The sequence below is a fragment of the Leucopleurus acutus genome (assembly GCF_964270905.1).
Source record: "Leucopleurus acutus genome assembly, chromosome: 1".
Lineage (NCBI taxonomy): Eukaryota > Metazoa > Chordata > Mammalia > Artiodactyla > Delphinidae > Leucopleurus > Leucopleurus acutus.
In genome coordinates, this window is record NC_139142.1 from 170,056,671 (window position 1) to 170,072,835 (window position 16,165).

The 16,165-nt window shown below is 50.6% G+C and overlaps 1 protein-coding gene across 1 annotated transcript in view; it reads right to left on the reverse strand.

The window, feature by feature from the left end:
- CEMIP (cell migration inducing hyaluronidase 1) overlaps positions 1 to 16,165 on the reverse strand; it is a gene marked incomplete at both ends in the record, with an annotated part of 71,129 nt that overhangs the window by 37,766 nt on the left and 17,198 nt on the right. The window contains 3 exons of the mRNA XM_082838424.1: positions 1,586 to 1,761; positions 13,346 to 13,537; positions 14,336 to 14,468. Coding sequence (XP_082694550.1) covers positions 1,586 to 1,761; positions 13,346 to 13,537; positions 14,336 to 14,468 — 501 coding nt within the window. The remainder of the gene's footprint in view (positions 1 to 1,585; positions 1,762 to 13,345; positions 13,538 to 14,335; positions 14,469 to 16,165) is intronic.

Consider the following 16,165-nt stretch of genomic DNA (forward strand, 5'->3'; position numbering starts at 1 on the left):
CTGAGCTCGGGGTCTTTGTCAGTGTGAGTTGTGGGATGCTTCACATGCTCACGTCATAGTATACCCAGAGCCATTCCTACACATTCCAAAGGAACCACCTGATCACACTCAGTGTCTACACTCCAGGAGCTCACCAGAAAAGCACAGTTCAAAAATGATTCCTGTCCCAAGCTGAGTTCAGCTAACTTCTACTAGAGAAGGATGACTTAAGGACAGGCTAACCATGCCTTCCAAAAATAGGTGTCAGCTGGAATGCCAACTCCAGTAGTGGCTGCCCTGAGAGCTGTGTTAAGAATGATTCTGAGGCCTAGTTTGGGCAAAGTGGGAAGGAGTGCTCTGATCACTTAGGGATTACTCTCAACATGGGAAATGGGGTTGCAGCAGCTTGCGTAACATAAACCTGCTATTTCTGCTTTAGTCTCCCTAATGAGTTTCTCAGATGAAGATTATACCACCACCTCTGTCCCCATCTCATCCCTTGAAACTGACTGGAAATACAGAGAAGTGTTTTTGGAGGTTGCAATGACTGGGAGGCACTGCTAGCATTTAATGAGCAGGGGCCAGGGATGCTAGAAATCTTATATTAGGCCCGTATGACAGAAAAAAATGGTCTTACCTATGCCAGTAGGGCCCCCATTATGAACTCTGTAAGTTTCACTCAATTATTCCTTTCAGTTAGGTTACCAGAAAGTCTCATCCTTAAAGCATATGATTTTAACTTCTAAAGAACTGTCTTTACAAAACACCAAGGTAATATTGTTATTCTACCAGCTCTAATCTCAAATCATTGGAAGCAATGACCTCGTGAAGAACATTGGGGTGTCGTCTGATATTTAACATGCCAGATAAAGGCACCTCACAGAGAGATGCAAAAGGAATTCCTCTTTGAGTTGAATGCTAGGAAAACATGAGCTCCAACGAATTGGTACCATTTTCCTTCACTGCGCAATGAGAACTCTGCAGCTCATCATATCTGTCTTGGTCTTGAGTCTCCACCAGGAAACTCACAGGTAAATGTAACGCTAGAACTTCTAGTTCTTCTCCCCTGTTTATCATCTTCTCTGGTTTTTTGTTTTTTTCTTTGGCCGCGCCGTGAAACATGCGGGATCCTAGCTCCCCAACCAGGGATCGAACCCACGTCCCTTGTGGTGGGAGCACAGAGTCTTAACCACCGGACCGCCAGGGAAGTCCCCATCTTATCTGTATTTTAACGGATCTATTGCAAATGCAAGTTTTTGTGAGTTAAATGCCCGTTCTTTTAGGAAGTGGCCAGGGTTAAACAATGAAGAAAGGGAACGAAAGCTATGATTGGAAGTTGAAAATCAGGAAGGCAGTGTGACACGTGCCATGTGACTGCAGGTAAGAGACGTTCCTCTGTCATCTCTCTTGTTCCCAAGTATGGACAGATGGAATTGCACACAGAGGGATAGTACATAAGACCCCTCCAATTTCCAGAAAGGTACCCTTCCCTTGGTCCTACCTTTTGCCCCTCCATCCCCTTCCCTACCAAGAATCCCTGCCTATAGGCTGGCATCGCTGGAATCCTCCTAGTTGGGTTGATGGCCTCAGCCAGGCAGACTCATACCTTGATGTGGCCCCCAAAGGTGTCGAAGTCAAAGAAGTTGCAGATGTGGTTGCTGTAGGGGTAGCATTCATCCTCCATCTCCCCCATCACCACGATATTCCGGCTCAGGAGCCCAACCTCGGCCCGCATGTCCACACCATCTACCTCCTCCCCAATGTGCAGGTACATTGGTTTCCCTAGGGCAGAAAGGAGGGAAAGTGGGAAATCAGAGGTACTGCGTGTGCCCACTGTCTTCCAGGGCCCTGCCAGGTGCTTCCGCTGCTTACATGGTGCATGGTGGTCCCCGCGGCCCCGAGTCCCATTTTATAGAAGAACGAAGCCCAGGGAGGTGAAATGACTTGCCTGAGTGAAGAGGCAGGATTCACAGCCATGCATGCTTATGTCTGAAGCCCATGGCAAAAATGACTGTTTCTCCCTCCATTTCTGTCCCCTCTTCTTGCTTGTCCGTACTAGAATCTTCTATTTTAGCTAGACACAAGGCTCCCCGGGACAGCCACATTTCCCAGCCTCCCTGCAGGTCAGTGTGGTCACAGGATAGCAGAAGGAACGTGTGCACCCTTCAGGTCGCTCCTGCTCTACCATAGGGCTGGGATATGGACGCTGTTGGTGGGCCAGCCTCGCCCATGTGGGTGTGAATACACCCTGGAGGTGGCAGAGCAACGTGAGAGAAGAAACCCAGTCTCTGGATGATCCCACAGAGCTCACGCCCTGGACCGCCTACCCGTTGGGAGTCTTACAGACGCAAAACAAACCCTCTCTTGAGAGCCAATGCTTTAAAGCAGTGCAAATCCATATTCTGCTGAAGTCGGCAAATCTACGTTCTCCTCAACCTCCTGTAGAGTGTGTGTCTACAACTGAATTTTCTAGAAAGAAATTGGACACAGATTGGAGCTTCTGTGTCCAGCACTGCCGGGCTCTGGATGCCACTATGGTAGCATATAGAACAATGAAAGAGAGCTTGCACCCCACTCTGTGTTGACCTCACCACGACCTCCCTCCCTCTCGCTGGCCTTGGAGGAGAGGATGCTCTCTCTCTCGTACCACTGACCTCAGCCCCAGCCCCTCCCATAAGCTCAAGAGCCTTGAATCCAATAGCGCTCCCCTTCTAGTAGCTTCATTTCATCCCTCATTTGGGTTCATGTTCTGTTTTGAGACTCGTCTAGGCCTTCCTATCTTTATTTTTTTCTTGATGTTATAATTTTTCTGGAAGTTTTTTTTATTGGAGTATAGCTGCTTTACAATTAGGCCTTCCTATCTTTAAAAACTAACAATCATGGGCTTCCCTGGTGGCGCAGTGGTTGAGAGTCCGCCTGCCGATGCAGGGGACGCGGGTTCGTGCCCCGGTCCGGGAAGATCCCACATGCCGCGGAGCGGCTGGGCCCGTGAGCCATGGCCGCTGAGCCTGCGCGTCCGGAGCCTGTGCTCCGCGACGGGAGAGGCCACAACAGTGAGAGGCCCGCGTACCGCAAAAAAAAAAAAAAGAAAGGTGCAGGGTGACAGGAGTTTGGAACTTTGGAACTGTTTGATCATCACCTCCACAACAATCCCAAACTCTTCTCTGGAATAAAGACCTCAGGCTGCCTCTAGATTCAGCTGGTCCCTGAGACTGCTGACCTGCCTGGTAGGTGCTTTCTCTTCTTTTTGATGATATAATTGTAGAGACAGCGACAACCTCTCGTGTCGATTCGCAGCCTGAACCACTGGGCTTTCACTTGACTTGAGCAACAAGGCACGGCTCAGCCCCGTGACACCGCTGGTGCCCACGTGCAAAGGCTGTGGTTATAAAAGCCCTGAGCAGCACCCACTGATGGTGACCTCACCCTGCTCTCTCATCCCCAGGGAGGGCTGGCTTCCCTGCCCACCCCTTCACCCAGCTTACATCCCGTGGGTGGCTCTGCAGCCTTTTAAAGGATGTTTGTTGTTCTGGAATTCTGCAGACTCAGGGAGATGGTGGTTTCTTTGAAGCATCTCAGTTTAAGATGTGAGACGGGTGCACGGCAAAGCTGAGAAAATATTCCCTTTGGAATAGGTATTTGCCTCCTCTGGCTGTTGTAACAACTTACCACAAACTCAGTGGCTTAGAACAACAGAAATTTCTATTCTGATAGTCCTGGAGGTCAGAAGTCCAAAATCCATTTCACCGGGTCAGCAGTCAGGGAGTTGCCAGGGCTGGTCCCTTCAGGGGCTCCAGGGGAGAACCAGTTCCTGGCCTTTTGCAGACCCTTGCAGCTGCAAGCACTCCTTGGCTGGTGGCCCCTTCCTCCAATCTGCTATGTCATCACATCTGACTCTGACCCTCCTGTACCCCTCCTTTTAAGGACCCTTTTTTTTTTTTTTTTTTGTGGTACGCGGGCCTCTCACTGTTGTGGCCTCTCCCATTGCGGAGCACAGGCTCCGGACGTGCAGACTCAGCGGCCATGGCTCACGGGCCCAGCCGCTCCGCGGCATGTGGGATCCTCCCGGACCGGGGCATGAACCCGTGTCCCCTGCATCGGCAGGCGGACTCTCAACCACTGCGCCACCGGGGAAGTCTAAGGACCGCTTTGATTCCACTGAACCCACCCAGATAATCCGGGTTCACCCCCCATCTCGTGAGCCTTAATCACATCTGCAAAGTCCCTTTTGCCAATAAGGTAACACATTCCCAGTTGCCAAAGATTAGCACGTGGACACCTTTGAGGGCTGTTCGTCAGTCTATAACAGAGTCCCTCTTTTAAAAAGTCTCAGGTAATAAAAAAAAATTAACTTTTCAAAGAGTCTATTTACTGGAATTTACTGTTATCCCCTGAGCCGAAGCTCTGTGTCCCCTGTCAAAGGGATGCCACGGATAGGCAGCTGTCAGGCCTTACGTCTCATTCAGGGTCCTGACATCAACCAGTGGAAAGAGTTTAAAGCAAGTTAGTGCTGCAGAATACCGGTGCCTCATCCTCCAGCACATCCCACTGTGGCTTCTGGTTTGGGTCACAGGGCCACGAGTCTGTCCAGTTTTAAGGTCCAGAAGCAGAGTCCCCTGTAGCACCCATGCAGGAGCCCCTCTCCCACCCCTGGCTTGTCCTCTGCCCATCGGCTCTGGGGCCTTTACACAGCCAGTTACGAGGCCCTCGGGTTGGGGGGAGGCTAGGGCCTTCTGCAAAAAGAGCTTTGCCCTGGGTTCTGAGTGACCCCAGCTGGACAGAGAGCTGCGCCCAGAGCAGCGTCTGATGCTGATAAGGAAAGTGACTCCCATGCGTGCCAGCCCTGAACACCCAATGTCCAGCGACTGACACACTGAGCATCGATCATAACTGCATCTAAGGATAGACAGACCCGGAAGGACCCGGAATGGCTTTCTGCCGTCACTTAGGCCAGCTCGCTAACTTCACATTTGAGGAAACGGAAGGCAGACGGAGCTCAGGGCCGGCCTGGTGGAGACAGGGCGAGGATGGGGGGACGCGGCCCCCAGGAAGGGATGCCCTTTCAAGCCCTTACGACTGGTGCTGGGGACACTTTCTCTTCACCACCAGGCTCTGGCTCTGGGACCCAGTGAGTGCCATGGGCCTGGACCTTCGCCATAAGCACCTGAAACGTGACACCTGTCTTTCCAGCACCTCTTTACTCTCCGTGGACCCTTGACTCTGACTTCGAGGGCTGAGCATGTCACCTGCGTCCAGGCAGCAGTGATCTCTCATGACAGCCACTGGGGGTGCACTGCCTTCCCTCTCTCTCGGGGAGGACCTGCCGCCAGGGGGTAGTCAGCAGGCGGCCTCCAGCTCAGGAGCTCCTGTGTCTGCTCCAAGGTCATGCTCTGCTTGGGTCCCTCCCAGTGACTAAAACACAGCCGAGGTCCTGGAGCCCGGCCGCTGCTTCCCCACGCAGGATCCCCTGATAGGCAGGCTGTGCTCGGAGGGCCCCCCCCCTTTCCCTAGTCTCCCGAACCACCCAGCTCAGAACACTCCCTGCAGGTAAGTGGGTCAGTAGAAATGGACCCTTCTTTTTTCCCAGAGCTGGGCATCTTTCCCCAAGTACGTGCAGGCTCCTGGTCTTCCGGGCCTCATGCCTCTGGGCACGGTGGACCCAGGCCTCTTCACTAGTGGACCCCCCAATGAACAGCTCTCCTGGCAACACCCAGAAAAACTTCCAAAGGCTTCCTCAACCCAGCAAAGCCACCCGGGACCGTTCTTGGGGTGCAGAAGCAAGCGCTGCCTGCCAGAGCCCTAGAGGCAGTTCAGAGGTGAACTTGCCAAAGCAAGCAATGGGGGCCTGAGGGTCTGGGCCCGAGAGGCACAGCATAGAGCCTGCTTCCCAAAAGGATGTCCCCCGAGCCCCGCCACCCAGGGCTCCGCACGTTACAGAAGAGGCTACAGGGAGGAGCAAGCTCTGTCCTACCAGCCAGAGGCGCGGGAAAGGAGTTTCCCATGCTGCTCCGGGGGGCACAGAGCTGCCTAGCCGCCCGCAGCATGGACAGAGTAAAACCCAAATTCCTGTGGGCTTACCCGCCATCACCCCCACACGTCCCCTTCCGCTCCAGCCAGGCCCGACCACCCATCATTCCCCGAGCAAGCTTCTGCTCGTTCACATCTCAGACCTTTTATCGAAGCTGCTCTCTCTAGTTGGGACAGCCTCCTCCATTTGTCCAGGGAGCAAATCACCTCGTCCCTCAAGATCCAGCTCTGGTGACTCCTTCTCAGTGAAGTCTTCCCCGACTAACCCTCAGCATTAGCCTTTGCATCTTGGGGTCTCCACGGTGCTTGGGGGAGCCAGGAAACCAGGCCAAGCTTCCCCATCTCTAGGCTATGCACCTCCAGATTTCCAACCATCCCTCAAAGTGTACGCGTTTCAGAGTTCAGGAGGCTCCTCTCAATTTGTCAGCATCCCCCCCGTAAAATACGGCGTCCAGGGACTTCCCTGGAGGTTCCAGTGTTTAAGACACTGAGCTTCCAATGCAGGGCGTGCGGGTTCGATCCCTGGTCGGGGACTAAAATCCCACATGCCGTGCGACGCGACCAAAAAAAAAAAAAAAAAAAAAAAAAGTGGTGTCCAGGCAGTGTGCTGACCAGAGGCTCCTGTTCCTGTGGGTGGCCAGAGGGCCTTCCTCGGGGACCCAGTCTCAACACAACTGGAGAGGTGGGACAGATGCGGAGGACTGTGGCTCTGCAGCCAGGCTGTCCGGGTGGGATTCTGACTCAGATCATAGCCGTGAGTCCCTGAACACATTATTTAAGCTCCTGAACCTCAGACCCTTTATCTATATAATGGAGATAACAATAGCACATATCTCGAAAGGTAGCTATGGCTGTGAAATGAGTTAATCCATGGAATGTGCCTGGAACAGCCCCGAGGGCATAGTAGGGGGCTAGTGTGACAGAAGTGACACATGCAGCTGTCCCCAAGTGAAGGCGGGAATGCAGGGCTCCCACCGCTAGCTTCATACCTATAATGATGGGCATGGAAGAGAACAGGTTCGACAGCTTTCTTTGTCCCACGGGGAAAAGCAGCCAGGGGGTAGGGCTGACTTCCAGGTAGATGGACAACTGTGCTGATTAGACTGCTGGGAGCAGACTCAGTAAGACGGATTGAGAGCTGAAAGAATATTCCGGTCCCACCGCCTCCTTCCCCTACGTGGGGCTCCCTATCAGGATTTTACAAACCTTACCGCCAGTTTATCTGTCCCGCTGCTGTAGTTACAGCCCACTCCCAGGCCACCATCCCAGGGAAGCTGTGCACCCCGCTTTCCCAGCATCCCACCCTGTCTGTGGAATTCTCCCACGCGGCCTTCACCCCTCCCTTCTGTCTCCAGGCTCTGATACAGGAAGGCCAACCAGGGGAAAGCAGACGCGGCCAAGCCAGATTTGTCCCGAATAATCCACAAGGGCCATGAGCACAGATGAGGGGTGGGGAAGGCATGGGATGCAGAAGGACTCTGCACAGTTGCCCCGCACAGGAATAAAACATCGACCCTTCCAAGTACTCATCCTACGACAGGCCCGCTTCCACAATCCGCCCTCTTCCGAGCCCTCTGTACAGGGCAAGCATGGCACTAAACACTCCGGAGTCGAGAAGGGTAAAACATCAAGGATCTTCCAGTGGGAGAAACAGACCCCTGTACGTGTGGCTCAGACCCAGCAGGGCCCAGAGTTTCTGCAGGAGCGGGCAGTGCGGTCTGCCCTTCTCAGACCACGAGGACAAGCCCAGAGGGACTTAGGCTGGAGGGTCCCAGAAAGGCAGATTTAAACTACAGAGCTCCCAGATCCCTCCTCCAGTCCAGTCATCTTTGAGAGAAGAAGTTGGGAACAGGGTCCCTCCTGGAGGAAGGATGAAGCAGAACGTATCACCTTCGAGCCAGAGAGCTCTGAGTTTGAATCCTGGCTCAGATCGACCAAGTAGACTTGCTTGGTCTATACCAGCAGCCCTCACTAGAAAGTTCTGAGATGATGGAAATGCTCTAGTCCGTGTTGTCCGATATGGTAGCCACTAGCCACATGTGGCCAGTGAACTCTTGAAATCTGCCTGCAGGACTGAGGAATGGAATTTTTATTAGTTTCAATTAAATTTATACAGCCCCATGTGGCTGCTGACTACCATATTGGAAAGCATGAGTCTAGACGCTTAATTTCCACGGACATCAGTTTCCTCATCTATGTCATGGAGAAAACAGTAGCACCCGCCTTGTCAAGTTGTCATGAAGAGCGAGCAAGTCGGTTTACGTAAAGTGCTTTAGCATATCACGGGAAACTCAAACAATGTTAATACTAATTAGTAGTAGTACTTCAAAGTGTGTGATGGGGGGCTTATAAAACAAAGTGGGAAGTTGAGAATGAAAATAGGGTAGAAAATTGAGGGGATTTCTTTTTTCTTCTTCTTTTTTTTTTTTTTTTTACTGACGAAGGATGTATTTATTTTAAACCATTACATAAGATTCAGCTTAAGAATCATGAAGAGGAGATTTCTAATTGCCATGTCGGGAGGTGTTGAAAATCACACTGTGGTTGGCAAAACCTTGAAATATTTTTTTAGATGATTCACTCATTTTCATGACTTTGTTACCCCCATCTGTTTCTCGTCAGAAAATCGTTATGCAAAAAGGCCTGTTTACTGGAATTTGGGGGCAGTGAGGAAGGAGGATCCAGGAGGGCTGTGTCCCTCTCTGCAGCCAGCCTGGGGAGGAGAACACGAATGGGTAATTGGATGGGGGGCACAGTTCTGGAAAAGAACAAAGCAGGTGGAGTCCTTGCTCCATGTCAGTGGGGGATGGAGGGCCAGAGAATGGGCTTGGAGCTGAAGAGGAGAAATGTAAGCCTCCCTAGGACAGCCAGACAAACAGAAAGACGCGCGCACGCGCGCGCACACACACACGCCTCATAGATACCCCTCCCTGGGGCTTTTCCGATGCTGTCCACCAGGAGGCACTGTTTTCATGTAAGCCCTAAAGCTTCTGAGCAAGATGGTCCGCTCTGAGCCTAGTAACTTTAAGGAGGGAGGGGCTCGGCAGGGTTGGGGAGCTGCTGGAGATACAGACACAGGCAGTCCTAAACCAGGGGCGTTTGGAGGGTCCTGAGGGGGATGCATCATCTTCTCCACTTACCCTTCCCTCCCTTGGTACTCAGGGCCCACAGCAGCCCCATCTCACCCTCTGTCCAGCCTGCACAGCCCTCATGAAGCCCCTGGAACTGTTGGCCAAACATTGACACCTGCAGCAACGCGCCATCATGCACATCCAAACCACGCCGTTGGGCAAGGAGGGGGTGCCCCAGGATCGCACAGCTTCCTCATTCTCAGGGTCACTCTTGGCACACACTGCTGCCCTATTAGGACCTGCTCAAGATGAAATTTCCCCTCCAGGCCTAGGGTGCTCAACAATGAGGTGCAGATGAGGGCCAGTGAGAACAAAGTGCCCCTCCCAGGGTGCCCCTCCTCCTACCTCCCTGCAGGCAAGGCCTTAAAGGCAAGCTTTCACCCTCCCAGAAGCCACAAGGGCAGCCCCAGCTCCCTTAGGCTAGGTCCGTGGGCCATGGCCGCTGAGCCTGCGCGTCCGGAGCCTGTGCTCCGCAACGGGAGAGGCCACAACAGTGAGAGGCCTGCGTACCGCAAAAAAAACCAAAACCAAAACCAAAACCAAAAAACAGTGAGCAGTGACATCCCCTCAAACAGTCTGAATGCCACTGCTGACAAGAGTCCCAGAGGACACCTGGCATCCCAGAAGGCCTGTCCACATGTATTGTCCTCAGGAGACACAGAAGACACCCAGTGAAGACCCAAGGGTCCAACAATCACTAGGAATTGCTTCGCTTGGTGCTGTCCTGTAAGTGGGGGTCTAGGAAGTCTAATAAGCCATTGTACTCAGAAGAAAGCCCCACGGTGCCATTTGGGGTCTCCGCTTCCTCCAGCCCCCCGTCTCCCTGTCAAGCTACCTGGGTCTACTTCTGGAATTGGAGCATTGCCGGCTCTTCCCAGCACAGGGTCTTTGCTGCCCCTCCCCTCTTTCCTGGTTACCTCTCTGCTCAATCATTAATTCCTCTGGGGAGTCTTCCACGCCTTTGCCAAACCCCCGTTTCCGATGCTCCCATCAATCCCCCATCTTCCTCTTCCATGGCCTTTCTCACATTTGGGATTTCGTTTTTATTGGGATGATTCTTTGCTGGATATCCATTTTCACAGCTGCCGAAGGGCAGAGAACTTGTCTCTGTGGTTCACCATGGCTTCCCAAAGCCTGGAGCATCGCCTGGCATAGACTACGTGCTCTTTGTTTGTTGAATACATGATGACCTGCTCCTTGCCACCTCCCTGCGGGTGTCCTTGTGATGGAGGAGTGAGGATGCCTGTCCAGCCTGAGGGTGGAGGGAGGGTGGGGCATGCACATTCACAGGAAGAGCCTCCACACCCAGAAGCATCAGGACGCGTAGACAACTGCAGGCCTGGCAGACCTCGTGTGTCTGTTACTAATAATGACAGAAATGGCTTGCTTCTCTCCCTCTATAACTTCCTTTAAACTGCATGTCCCCAAAGAGCAGAATCGATAAGCTATAAAATATACAGGTTTCAACCACTGGCCTGTGGCTCCTGACCCTTCCCTCCTTTCCATCCTTGAGTTTAGTTGCTAAACTACTGCACCTAACACTACTACTAGTAACAGCTAACACGAATGGAGCACTTATCACGTGCCAGGCACTATTTTAAGTATCTCTTTAAGTATCTCTTTAACACCTTTAATCTTCACAACAGCCCTTTGAAGTAGTTGTGATCATTATCTCCATTTTATACATGAGAAAACAGGGGCAAAGGGAAGTTATGTAATTGTCTAACGTCCTTCGGCTAATCACTGCCATTCCTAGAACGGGAATCCTCTTTAAACTATTTTGCCCTCTACCAAAAAAAAAAAAGTCTTCCTCAAAATGTCTTCAGAAAATGTGACTAACAGCATGACCCTCCGTCTAACGTGATAAATCAAACCGTAAACAGCCGCACACAGAGAGCATCTTTGCATCAAACGGTTTCCAGGGTGACGGTTCACGCTGTTGTGCAGTATCCACCACTGAAAGCCCCTATGACAGATTCCCCAGTAGCCCAGAGCGAAGGGAAAGTTGCCTCTCTTGGCTTCTGGTCTCCTTCCTTGTATTAGACAATATTAGTTAAGTAATTGGTGAAGTTCCTTTCTCTGCTCTGGCTGCCAGGAAGCTCAGAGATACATTTTATGGTCTATTTCAGTAGCTTCTGCTAACTTCATTTCCCACCCCCCTTTCTGCTGACTTTATTCTCCATCCATCAGTCTTTCATTACTTAGACATGTATCTTTCACTCTGTTTTTTTTTTCCCCCCCGGAGGAAGATCTACCTGGACTTGTGTTCATTCTAAGAGACCCCGAAACCTTTTTTGAAGAAGGTAGGGGTTTCAAACAAATTGTCATTTACGGTATCATTCTGTTACCTTGTCAAGGAACAAATGTTTGGTCATCTCAGCCTCTGCCCACAAACTGCTACCCCCTTCCCTCTCTCTCGCCACACCCACCACATCACAATCTCTGGAAACAGTTACAGCCTTCCTTCTGCAGTTCTGAGTCTAGAGCTGGTGCCCCAGGATCACAGCTGCAGCATTTGTGGACCGCCTCAGCTACATGCCCTCCAGGGTCCCCATCCCCATGAAAAAAATAGTGGCATTGGACTCCATCACACGTTCTCACTTCTTTAAACCTTTGTGCCCCCAAATTCTTTCTCAAGCACACTTCCGCTAGCCAAAAAGATTCTGTTGAATTTTACCTTTTGTAGTTTTATTTCCAAAATAATAGATACTCTGAATATATTGGTAATGCTTTCTCAATTCATAGTCTTCCTTCTACCCCCAAACTCTAATACTTCTCCAGGTGCCATGGTTCTGCGGCAGCCAATACTTTTTTTCCTTAATTTTTATCGGGGTAGAGTTGATTTACAGTGTTGTGTTAGTTTCAGGTGTACAGCAAAGTGATTCAGTTATGCATATACATATATCTACTCTTTTTTAGATTCTTTTCCCATATAGGCCATTACAGAGTATTAATAGAGTTCCCTGTGCTATACAGTAGATCTTTATTAGTTATCCATTTTATATACAGTAGTGTGTATATGTTAATTCCAATCTTCCAATTTATCCCTACTCCCCTTTACCATAAGTTTGTTTTCTATATCTGTAACTCTCTTTGTTTTGTAGATAAGTTCATTTGTACCTTTTTTTAAGATTCCACATATAGCAGCTGACATTTTTAATGCCCAGTATTGACTCTCCTTTCTCTGGTAATACATCCCAATTTTCCTTTGGGGAGCGACTCTGTCCATACAATGCAGTCGTAGAAGGACAGTCATTGAAGGTGCCCTAGCCAGAGGGTGAGCACATGAGACACCAGCCCAATCAGTGCCATCTCCCTGGAAGGTAACTTTTGAGCACCATGTCCCAGGATGCACAAACAGTGATGCCTTAAGGATGCTGCCCATTCGTTCCTGCTACCCAGACCCCTGAAGCTGCCCTGTTCCTGGTCCTTTATTGCACCTTGGCCACGCAGCTTTCACTTAGTTCTCTAAACTGAATAGCCTCAATGAATTCGTTTTTTTGTTTAAGATAGTCAAGTTGGATTCTGTTGCTTACAACAAAGAACTCTAACTGATACATAACTCCCCCAACTAAGAATAATTGACCTGGACTATACTTGAGGTCTCTTTTACCTCTAACGATCTGTAATTCCAGTAACCTCACACGACATAAATGACAGGGCATCGAAGTCAAGATTTAGGAGAAGAAAAAGGAAAATGTGAAAGCTACAGAAAGAAGAGATTTAAAATGTTGTGGTAGGTTAATTATTGCCTAGCAAATGTTCATTCCCTCCCTTCTATCTTAATGGGAAAAATAGAGTTCTCCATTCATGTTGAGTTGGACCACGTGATCTGTTTTGGTCAATGGAAAGTGGGTGTCAAAGTGTGCTAGCTCTGATCGCAAGGCCTTAAGAGTCCTCCCATGTTTCGGTTCACTTCTCCCCCGTGAGAAGAGTATGTCCTAGGAAGAATGAGACTCACATGGAGCTGACCCGAACCCAGCTCTCAGCCTGGAGCCAAGTTTAGTGTGGAGAAGCTGAACCCTAGATAGCCTGTAGGTGCACGAGTAAGAAATAAATGCTTGCCATAAAATCTTAAGGACATTTTTGTCATGCAGCATTATTATGGCAATAGCTGACTGACACAAATTTGTTTTGATTTCAGTCAACTTTAAGCCTAACAATTTTCAGCTTCATCAGACCTAGGGAGGGGTGAGGGAATGTCCTACCTGCTACTTTGACCTGCTTGGAGGCACAGGCTTTGCAGGGGAGCACCTGGAACTCTTCTGCCTGGTACATGGAGTAATCGGTACTGGCAATGACCAGGGTATCTCCGGGCTTCCATGATTGTACATCGTCTTCGAGATTCAGGATGGTGCTGTTCACGTTGGTGTCAATGGTGACGGTGAGTTTCGGCCTCACTGTTAACCCAAAACAGGAGAGACTGAGAGATAAAGCTTTGCTCCTGGCACACTTCTGACTCCCCACCTCTTCCCTTCCCCTCCCGAAATCAGTAAATGCCAGGTTTGCCTATCCAAAACCCAAATCACCAGGCTCACCCCATCCAAGTCTTGGTACAGGTTTTTTGAAGTCAACAAAAACCCTACCAGAAAAGAGCCATTCATTAGCTCTGGGCACGGGAATTTTCCACTAACTCCTTAGCCGGAGTTAAATGTGGCTGCCTCACCACACCCGTTTTGCAAAAGATGTGAAACAAATATAGTCCGTCTCAACTATTATTTTCAGTAGCTGTAAGCCTCCCCTCCAAAGAACTTCCATCCCTAATGACTGCCTTCTGGAGATGGCCAAGTGCCCCTGAGAACAAACCGACCATTTCCAATCCCTTCTAACGAGCACCTCGAGAACCGGGTTTAAAATAATATCCCCCAAAGAGGCCATGAGCTGCGTGTCTATGCAGGGGAGGGCTGCAGGAAGGTCAGCTCTGTCCACTGCACCCTGGTTTTCCTGGACCAGGCCCTTCCCCTTCCTGAAAGGCATGTGGGCAGGGTGGAACTCTGATGGCTCCTGCCAACTCTGAGGACCCTCCCACAGCTCCTGTGTCACAGAAGTGCTCTCTCCATCACGAGCTTGGTAGGAGCGTGGGGTCACTGAGATGCCCAGAGGCAGCTGAACCAGCCATCAAAACTCCCAATGCATAGCTGGCAGCTCAAGGAACCGAGCCACGGTTGCATTTCTGTCCCCAGCAAGGAGCTGCTTACCAGGCTTCCCACAGAGGAACCGCACACGGTAGCTCTGGCAGCCTTGGCCCTGGTCATAGCACACAAACCTATAATCCTGGCCTCTTTTGTAGACAACCTCGGTGGTGAGGTTAACTCCATCCACTGTAGTGGCCTGGGAACAGCACGGAAATTACAGAGCAAAGTCATTTCTTTTTGTAAAGAAGGAAGGTTATGATTAATGTTATAAACATATACGCACGAGTCTAAAATTGTTCCTGCTGCAAAACTTATTCACAATGGCCTTAAGTTATTATTCGGACGTTTCCCCTTCTCGATTTTGTATAAGAAAGACAGCATGAAGTCACAGGATGGATAAACATCTCGCCTGGGGTCCTACCGTATTTGGTATCCAAACCAGTGACTGACTGCCCTGGTGAACGTTTTCCAGAGTGTTTACAGCCAGCACGCACTCTTTTAGGAGCTGTGCTGCCTCCTTTCTTACAACTTGTCCCACTCACCACCACGAGCACCATCACGAGTGGCCAACATTTACTGAAGACTCACTATGATCGATCCACTGGTGCCTAAATGTGGCTCCACATCCTGTGGGGGGTCTTTAAAAACACTCACGCCCAGGCCCCGTCTGTGGAGTCTCAGGTTTGATTGTGTCCAGGGGGCGGCCTGGGCATCAGGACGTTTAATGGCTGCCCAGGTGACTCCAACGGGAAGTCATGTTTGAGAACCCCTCTTGGGGTTCTCTCTTTGAGAACCCCTCTTGAGAACCCCTCTTGTAACCCCCGTAAGGGGCTACATACATTATTTCATTCCCTCTTCTTGGCTGTGAGGTCTATTAGACTGTCGCTGGTTTTACAGATTAGGAAACGGACGCTCAGAGAGGTTGGGTAACTTGCCCATTTGAATCTGGACGCATCCAACCATCGCAGCTGGTGCTCCGCAGCCCCTCCCACTGCTGCCCTCAGGCACTACTGCCTACTGCCCTCGCTTCAGCATCTGTCTCCTTCCAGTGGCTGGTGGGTTCTGGAAAGGCCAGGTTTTGCCTCCCTCCCTGATCCCAGCATCCAGCCCAGGGCCTGGCACAGAGCACAGTCTCAGCTGATGAGAGCTGATGGGCGAGAAGCTTCAAGGCCAGGTAGAGAATTTAGGGAGTGGGTTCAGAGAAGGGCATGATCCCAGGGCCGGGGTATGTCTGCATCATGACTGGGGCTGTCATCAGAGACTTGCAATTTACAGCAAGGGCTGCAGCTGTTATCCTCGTTGGCACAGAAACCAAAGGGACCAGGGCCGGGCAAATAGGAAGGTAAAGTTTAGTCAATCGAAAAAGGCGGGGTGGGGGGGAACTTCTAGGAAACCCTGCTTTGAACCCAGCAGATAGCCGCTGCCCTTGGCTTGGAAGGAGAGCTATGGAGACGTGAGTCCAGCCGGAATGAAAATTCAGCCCTTCCATGCAAGCAACACCCTCACAGCCGTTACCTGGGGTGGTCTCTGCAGCAGAGAGGCAGGCATTGCGGACTTGCTCTTAGAGGAAAACACTAAGGCTCAGAGGGGTTTAGAAGCAAGTTCAAGGTCACCTGAATGTCAAGCCCATGCCTCTGACCCCCGGATCTCTTCTCCTGAGGCCAGCATGTTTTTCAGTTAAGACACCCCTTATTATTGAGAACTGAGCCTGAAAACATCACCCAAAGGAGCTGGATGTTTTTTAAGGTGCAACGTCCGGTAAACATTTCAGGAAACCTCTACTCAGTCTTGCTGCTTTTCTTGTTTTCCTTTTTCTAACCGTAAGAAAGACCTTAGCTTTGGATAAGAAGAGTAAAAAGGGCTTTACCACCGTCCAGTGAACCCCGATCTTCA